The 9,131-nt window shown below is 31.4% G+C and overlaps 1 protein-coding gene across 1 annotated transcript; it reads left to right on the top strand.

Annotated features, from left to right (window-relative positions):
* Window positions 1-912: 912 nt before the first annotated feature.
* LOC134681902 (serine-enriched protein-like) lies at window positions 913-2,353 on the top strand. The gene is made up of 3 exons (XM_063541538.1): window positions 913-1,103; window positions 1,588-1,745; window positions 2,166-2,353. The coding sequence occupies exons 1-3, from the start codon at window positions 923-925 to the stop codon at window positions 2,301-2,303; spliced, it is 477 nt and encodes a 158-aa protein (XP_063397608.1). The 5' UTR covers window positions 913-922; the 3' UTR covers window positions 2,304-2,353.
* The last annotated feature ends 6,778 nt before the right edge of the window (window positions 2,354-9,131 follow it).

Below are 9,131 nucleotides of genomic sequence, written 5' to 3'. Positions count from 1 at the left end.
GAAAAATCTCAGATAAAATGGCACATAATCCCGTTTTCCAAGGTTAGTACTAAGTACAATCTATGAATACATGTTAAATAATTTTAATATTTTCAATACAAGTTTCTGATATATTTTTGTTTGCAAATATCAATCTTTAAAGCTGTTTTGATTGAATCATAATTGTACGTTGAATTATATGCAAAACAAATAACATGTAAGGTAAAAAAAAATATATATGTTGAATCATTGCACGCTGAATTCTATACCACACTGATTATATTAGGTAACAAAATTCAAATCGCTGATTTACACAAAAAAATAAAATACATATATATTGAAAAATTAATTAAGAAACAATTACTGTTTATTGTAAAAGTATTTTGTTATCAATCACATATTTGATTTAAAATAATTGCAATATCTTTTGTGTTTTCAGACGAATTTTACACGTGTTGTTATGATGAAGAAGAATCACAGTTAATGGTTCTGAAGGACAAGCAGGCTTTGTGTGAAGATTTAAAGTATATACTGTCCGTTCCTGATCTATGCGATGTTACGTTCCTAGTTGGTCCCGAGCAATATTCAATCCACGGACTGAGAGCAATATTAGCATCCAGAAGCAGGTAACAGAACATGCTTTATTATAATTGATTTAAACATCATATTACTAATGTTAAATTTAATAATTTCAGCAAATTCTAAATGATTCTAATATTTAAGAATCTTTTGATAAGTTTTCTGTGTTTTAGTACTAGTAAATGGCAAATGTTTAAGGCATAATGGTTACCACGATGCAAACAAACAAAAAATCTTATGAATTTTAGCAAATTTACATTAATAAACATTTGAATTTTTGTTCAATTGCAGACTGTTTTATATGATGATCCTTGCTAAAGAAAAGGAAATTAAAATACAAGAATCACAGAAGAAACTAGGATTTATGAAGAAACTGAAAGAAATTCGTAAACTGCTGACCTCTAAACCATCATACCCAACTTCAGAATCATCCATTTCAAGAAAGTTGACTATAGTTCTAGAAGAATTTGAACCAATTATATTTGAGAGACTGGTACGTTATATACACTGTGGCATGGTATCAGTCGACGTGTTTTCTGTTGTTGGTAAGATATATTTTTACAGCTCATTTTGCTTATTTCATGTTCGTTTTTTTCAATACAAATTTCACGATTGTTTTGTCCATATTCAGCTTGTATGAATTTGTTAATTTTTTTATTAATCATAAAGTCATTTAATGTTGATGACAGCCTTTTACGGTAGAAAAGGTCCTTTGGATATTTTGCGTAACTATATAAATGACTATTCGGTAAGGGCTCTGTTGTTAATTCGAGATCTGTGTCATTTGTTCTTTTGTGGAGAGTTGTCTTATTGGCAACCATACCACATCTCCTTTTTTATATTGTAATGTGAAATTGTTATGCATCATCATACAAATTGTTATTTATCAGAAAAAAAACAGTACATAAACCGATATGAATGTAAAAAATATCATCTTCCAAAACTAAAAACTATCTGCGTATATCTTGAAAAGTTGAAAGTGATCAATTTAAATATATATCTATTTTACCCCATTCAATTATTTTATAGGATTGTTGAATGCTGCAGAAAAGTTCGAGTTGGAATGTCTGAAGAATGCATGCTGGGAGTTTGCTGTTAGCTGCATCCGTCCTGAACTTGTTCACGATCTTATTGCCTCAGCGAACGAGTACTCCAATTGTAAATTGACAAATGATCTTTTCAAAGAGGTAAACAAGAAAAAGATATTATATTGATAATCATTTAAATTCTTTCAGTCGTGCTGGACACGTTATTCGTCTCTCTTTTATTGATTGATTGATAAACGTCCAGTGGCAAATATTTCATTCATGTTCGAAAAAGACTTACTATAGTAGATCTTTTCTTCGTAAATTTAATTTTTATCTTAAAATGTATAATTATGCTTTCTACAAATAGCTTGTCACAAATCTAAAAAAAATACCCTTTTCAAACTTTGATCATACGTTGTAAGTTTTTTTCAGTAAGACTAGGCTTTAAATTCCCTCTCAAAAATAAATAATCTAGCTATAATATATAATTTGTTATATGACTAAAATTTTTTATTCTTTGTTTATTTTACATGTAAGTCACCAAAATTTATTCAAATTTGTTCTATCTGTTTATTTCAGATTCAAGAAATATCACTGAATCGACCTGAGTTGCTATTCTGTACACCAAGATCACGATCAAACAGCTTCCGGGACGGTAATGACTGCAGACCGAAAAGTATAACCACAAACGGACTATTAATGAGATCTGTCTTGTAAATCTAAGACAATGTATTTTGTAATTGTATATAATTATTTGATATTGTTATATGGTGAATCATATAATGGTTGATAAGTGCTAAATTTATATCAATAAACTTTTTAAACCAAGTTAGTTTTAGTCTTCTTATGTAGTTTCAAGAATGCTATCGGCTATTTTTTCTTTCGACAGTATTTCAGTTTAAAATCCGTATGCTAAGACAAATGCTATGCATGCAAATACATACAATTTACTGTATGTGCTTGTCCTAATTAGGAGCCTTTAGTTCAGTGGTTGTCAATGGTTCATCTCTGTTGTATTTGTGTTTCATCAATTTTTTTTTTTTTTTTTCTTGTTTCAATTGTTTAACATTTTCCTTGCCAGCCGATTATACGGTTTTGGTATTTCTCATTGCTGAAGGCCGTTTTATTATTGCTTCTATTCACTTTATTTGAACTCTGGTGAATAGTTCATTCACAGGCAATCATACAACATGTCATGTGCTTATTTTAAAATTAGATCATAAACGTAAACAGGCATTTAAACATGAAATACAACCATGGAATTAAACACATTTACGAATTTAAAACACCAATGCAATTTGAGCATGAACACAACCATGCAATTTTATACTAAAACACAATTATGCAAATGAACCTTAAACACAAGTTTGGAATTGAATACAACCATGCAATTCATCACAGTAATTAAAATTATGACAAATTCTCTTAGATCAATCTGAGTACTTTGTGTCTTTTGTCTTTGTGTTTGTGCCTATATATAAATCTCTGACGAGATACGTGTACATGTAGGCCATATACAGTCGCTTGGTTTGTGTTTGTTATAAGTTTGTTGTGTTATGCAGCTGTACAGGGTTAAAGACAAATCCTTCTATTCAGATCTACCAATAATATCTTCTTTATATTTTGTTTTTACTTTAGGCTAGGTAAAAGCTTTAAAATAAGCAAATAAAAAATTGAGGTCACCGACCTCGTTTTCGATTTAAAACGCCATCTTTTTCACGGAATTTGGAAATTAGAACTTCTAGTCAATAGCAGTGTAATATTTTTTTAAAAGTCCGTATCCAATAAAAACTTGTCGGTTTTGTTAATCTAGTTTTTAATATAAACTATTTTACTAATATTACCATTTTCTGATTGGAAAATGATAACGATAAATTGCTATAATAGTTTTCCCGCCTTTTTTTATTATTGTGAAATACCTATAAAAATCAAGTTTAAAAAAAATTGACCAATAATATCTCCATGAGTCTTCAATAGAATATGCGTTGTTTATATCTTAACGAAATAAGGAAATAAAAAGATGGGGTCACCGTAATGGAAAAAGAGATATTTCTAAAAGGGGGTAAACAAATTGAATAGGCGGGAACACATTGCGCCAATTCTAAAAACAACGTCGAAAGACGTTCGGTCGGTTTAGGCTATATTCTTACAAATTAGGGACAACCCAGTTGTCGTCATTTGCTGTTTTGTTGTTTGCTTGTTTTAAACTACGATAAAGTCACATTAATCTACACATGATAGTACTTAGTTTTCAGTCAGTATGACAGAAACGTAATATAAATGCGGTGGTTGAAAAACAATGCGTTGTACAAATGTACACAGGAACTCTTCTATGAACATTTCATTTCAGGTTATTCATAGTGATTATGTGTTGAACAGAAATTCTTTTTAAAATAGTGAAGACATTTTTATATCATATCATTGTTCAATCAAAGTATATCTGAAAGACAAGACAGAATTATCCTCCCGGTATCATGAATTTTAATTTCGTTTAAGAATGTTGTCCCGTTTTATTTTGAAGAAAATGGCTTAAGGATGTCTGCTGCTCTAATTTAAAATAACAAGGATTTCATGTGGTTGCTTAAAATGAAAACAACTTTGATATTTAAACAAAATAAAGTAATAAAATCATTAGTCTTGTGTGTAGTTTTCAAAATACGAGACATTTAGAAAATGGCGGGAAAAGGGTTTTCTTCAGACTTTACTATTTGTTAACATTGGAATTGGTTTTTACCCTTTAAACCAAGAAAAAATAACAAGGATTTCATGCCGCCGGATCACTAAATCTGAAATGATCTATTGAACAGATTTATGAAGACAAAAGTGGGATGTCGTGTAAAAAAAAATTTAATACAATTGGATGGATAAAACCTGAGAAAATCGAAAATATGACAAGAATTCAAAAACCTGACCAGCAGACATCCTTAAAATCATTAGAAATCTAAGACTCCGTTTCCACTAACAATAAAGATCGATCATTTCTGAGATCGCCGATCTTTAGTATTGCAAAAATAAGACAGATCGATCTTCAATAGGACGTAAACATTCCATCTCCAGATGTAGTTTTAAAAGACCTTCTTTTTTTTATGAACCGATTGTTCTTCAAGTGAAAACGCTTTAGATACATCGCAATCGACTTTTCAATCAATCAATCGGTATAACATTCCAAATGTTTTATGTAGATGTGAAAATGAATCTGCGCATGGTCAGTTTAAAAATGTTCTAAAAAAAGCTGATTTCAATGTTTATTCTCAAATGATTTGACAGAACGTGCCATGGAGATAACAAAAACCAAATAAATATATTCGACGTTTTTGCGACATTCTTCTCAAAATATATATTAATAAAAAAAAAAGAAGATGTGGTATGATTACAACTAACACAATTCTCCACAAATGACCAATTGACACATAAAATAAGTACCTATGGGTCACTGTGCGGCCTACAACAATGAGCAAATCCCATACCGCATACACAACTATAAAAGGTCCCGAAAGGACAAATGTAACACAATTCAAACTAGAAAATAACATAAAAGAAATTAATGAAAAACAAATATGTAACTCTTTTACAAACAACAACCTCTTAATTACAGACTCTTGAGTTCAGACAGGATCCGTTTCAGCACTCGACTGATACAGTTTCTTATTCGTTCCTTATTTGCTTATACGTTGAAATACATTGCACCTATTACGAAACAAATCTTTTCGATTGTTTTCTTGTCTCTGGTGTTAGCTATGGATTCTTAAAAGTGAAACATTCCTATTAGCGCGTATTATCCAGTTTTAGCGCTAGACCGATGACCTTCTTATTCGCTTACAATATGTTTGATTTAGGTTGCACCTTTTAAAAACATTTTTTCTCCAATTTTTTTTACCCCCCCCCCCCCCCTCCTTCCAAAAAAAAAAAAAAGAAAAAGAACTTCTGAAAATTTGTGAATGTTATCAGAGCATTTTAATATTGTTTGTCGAGCAAGGTTATATAAGATATCATTAATTTGTAAAATATACAATAAATGTGAATGTTTAAATGGTAATATTTTGAGTAGTTGTAAAAATGTAAAGTCTTGTGTGATAGGGATAGATGTAAATACTTGTTTATTTGTCTTGAAAAAAAAAGAGTAGATATGGATGGGATTAATCATTTTTGCATTCTTTAAAAAAAAAATCGGTCAGTATTCTTCATTTTTAGATATAATGGCTTTTCTCTAATTACTTGATAACTGTATTCCGGACGTTCTTATTTTCTGTAAAATAATATATTTTATCCAATTCTTTTTATCTTAGCAGCCCATTATTCTGTTTTCTTCTATTTCACCTCACTATTCTCTATTCTTTAAATCCCAACTACATCCTCATATAGGAAAATATAGCAGGTCACTACTTTTTACATAGGTCTGAATGAATGTATTGTTTTAATACCCAGCGGCAAATATTACATGCATATCAGGACACAAAGATATGATTGATTGAATTTGATATCCGCTGTGTTCTTTACAATATACCTACGTTTTAGCGTGCTCAGTCACAAAAAAAGTCATGTTTACTGTCAGAAACATACATTCAAACCGATTATCGTTTGTACTTTCTCCTTCATGTCGCGTGATGAGCGAAGAAAGATCGGAGGATTGGTTTCCACTTCTCTCTCTCCTCGTTCTGTTCAAATAGCCAGTTCTACAGTTTTCCTACATCTGATTTCGTTTTCGAACGGTGACTCTTTGATATGAAAAGGCCAATTGCCATCTGCCACTGAGGAGTTCCGGATAATAACACACTAGAAGTTCCGAAAGGGGTGCGATACGGGGTATATATATATATGCGACACGTGTTAAGTTTTGCGGTATTCGTCACAGAATATATATGTCGTGTACAAGTTGCGATTTTGTACAGGTTATAACATGTACAAAAATATTGTACATGTTATAACTTGTATAATGCAAAAATACAAGTTATAACATGTACAAAAATACTTCATACATGTTATAACCTGTACAAAATATTGCTTAAAAATGGTTTTAACTTGTACAAAATTTAACATAAATCTTAATGAAGTAATATATATATTTAAATTCACCAATGCATAAAAAACAATAATAAAAAGGCCAGAACGTGCCTTTTTCTGTAGAGGACAATGATCATAAAATTTCAGAAATATTATATCATTTTTAGAATGAAGCGCTTCCGCGCTTCATACAAAATGTACTTCGGTCAACGCTTTTACCACCCAATAAATTTACAAAAAGAAGCATTCAATTCTTAAATAAAATAAAATTTTTATAAAATTCGTGTTTTCATGATCATAGCTAAAAAATGTAATTATAAGTATTGCATGCTTCTTTTTGTAACTTTATAGGGTTGGAAAAGCGTTGACCGTGCGCACATTTTTAGTATGAAGCGCTTCCGCGCTTCATACAAAATGTACTTCGGTCAACGCTTTTACACCCCAATAAATTTACAAAAAGAAGCATTCTTAAATACAAAATGTCTGTATTTACTACTATTGGCTACATGTATATAATACTTGCATTAACTCGTCTAAGTATTTTCAAACTACTACTTTCCGTAAAACACTGTTTATTTATTAGTAACAAAAGACATAAGGCCTTTTATAACTGACTATGCAGTATGGTGACCTATAATCTAGTGTCATTTGGTCTCTTGTTGAGAGTTGTCTCCTTTGGCAATCATACCACATCTTCACGGCCGACACTCGGCTAACCGAGAGATAGGTCGGTTAATCTATATTGAGTATGCGGCTATATCGGCGGTGGGTCTGTTAATCGGGTTGGCTAAAGTCTGTTAATCAGGTGTAATCGTGAAAATCAGTGCAAGGTCAGCATGTTTCATTGTATAACTTTTTAATTATATTTAAATCATAAAAACTATTCATGTCTGACAAATTGATTTGGAGTACTGAATCCAGTGGTGTAATTTTTTTTTTCTAGCTTCAATAAACGATCTATAAAATGAAAAGGCGAGTTACTCATCAGTAAATGTATACACATTTACACACACAAAATGTACACAAAAATGACAAGTTGGTTGAGTTTACTTGCATGCAATCTTTTGAACATCGAAAAAAGATTGGCATTTTGTTTGTTTACCATATTAACATCAATATGTGAAAAAATCTACACGAAAAACTGTATATTGGTAACATAAATCAAGTTTTAATAAAAATATGGTCTGTTAATGGGTCGGATGTATAAAACTCGGTCTGTTAATTGGTCTGTTAAGAGTTATGCATGACATTAAAAGTATAATTTAATTGTTATATGGGGTGTTATCTGAATTAGGAGATAGGCCCAATATTAGTGGCTAGAATAATGGAAACAACACATGAACAATGAAACATAAGTTTAGACAATGGAATCTGAAAATTGATAAAAGTGATTTTTTTTAAAAAGTGTAAATATTAATTTCATCAAAGAATGGTCGCACATATCATGTGGATTCTGTTTCATTGATATGAATGGCACCAATTTGTCATTTACATAGTCAACAAGTACATAAATCAGAGATAAACTTCGTAATGTTTTGATTTTTTTTATCAAATGAACTGAAATATGTTTATAATGCAAACAAATGTAGACAAACCTTTCAACATCAACCTTTCTCTACACCACCTTGAAGGTCACTCGATAGAAAAAAAAGCACGTTTGCGGACTGCGAGTCGGCTAAATGACTAACAATATCATTGGAATACATCATTACTCGAAAAATAAAATTAATATTATGCATTTATTGTGATTTTACAGGAATATAAAATTGTCTTATTGTTACACATTAAATCAGCACCCAACACTTATATAATTTTTTTTTACTAATGTCTATTTCTTGTTTAGAACCACGGTTTAGAACTTGGTGCAGACATTTCCTTAGGCGGCAGAAAATGAGAATGATGACTCGGTACAAAGGAAAATACATACCGGAAATAAACTCCTCATAGATAACAGGATTGAAATTTGATATTTGCGCCTTATATTTACGCCAGACACGCGTTTCGGCTACGAAAAACTCATCAGTGACGCTAAAGAAAAATGATTAAAAGGCCAAAAACAAAGTTGAAAAGCATTGAGGAAATACAACTAATACCAGCGTCACACATCAGCGTATAGCTCCGGGGTGTTAAAAATCATTTACGCTGCCAATATGCTTTAAGCGTGAATTGGGCGTACTAGAAGCGTACCTAAGGCTAAACGTGTATCCGGCGTTCAAGAAACGTATGTTGGCGTATGTTGTATGTTTTTTATGCTGCATAAAAACTTTCTGGGGTTGTAGAGTTCATCAAACGTATTTACTTTCCTTCAGTGGCTAGAGGTATCGGGGAGGCTTGATATCTCATAAACATGTTTATCCCCTCCGCAATTTTGCGCCTGTCCCAAGTCAAGAGCTTCTGGCCTTTGTTAGTCCTATATGATTTTTAATTTTAGTTTCTTGTGTATAATTCGGAGTTAATTATGACGTCCATGATCACTGTAATAGTATGCATATTTTTTAAGGGGCCAGCTGAAGGACGCCTACGGGTGCGGGAGTTTCTCTCTAC

The sequence above is a fragment of the Mytilus trossulus genome, chromosome 8, assembly GCF_036588685.1.
Source record: "Mytilus trossulus isolate FHL-02 chromosome 8, PNRI_Mtr1.1.1.hap1, whole genome shotgun sequence".
Classification (NCBI taxonomy): Eukaryota; Metazoa; Mollusca; class Bivalvia; order Mytilida; family Mytilidae; genus Mytilus; species Mytilus trossulus.
Note: the sequence above shows the minus strand (reverse complement) of the source record. Positions and strands in the feature narration are given on the sequence as shown.

Coding starts and splice junctions, on each gene's coding strand:
- LOC134681902 (XM_063541538.1), top strand. CDS start 923: ATGAAGAAACTGAAAGAAATTCGTAAACTGCTGACCTCTAAACCATCA. Junction 1,104..1,587: donor CGACGTGTTTTCTGTTGTTG/GTAAGATATATT, acceptor ATTATTTTATAG/GATTGTTGAATGCTGCAGAA. Junction 1,746..2,165: donor CAAATGATCTTTTCAAAGAG/GTAAACAAGAAA, acceptor TGTTTATTTCAG/ATTCAAGAAATATCACTGAA.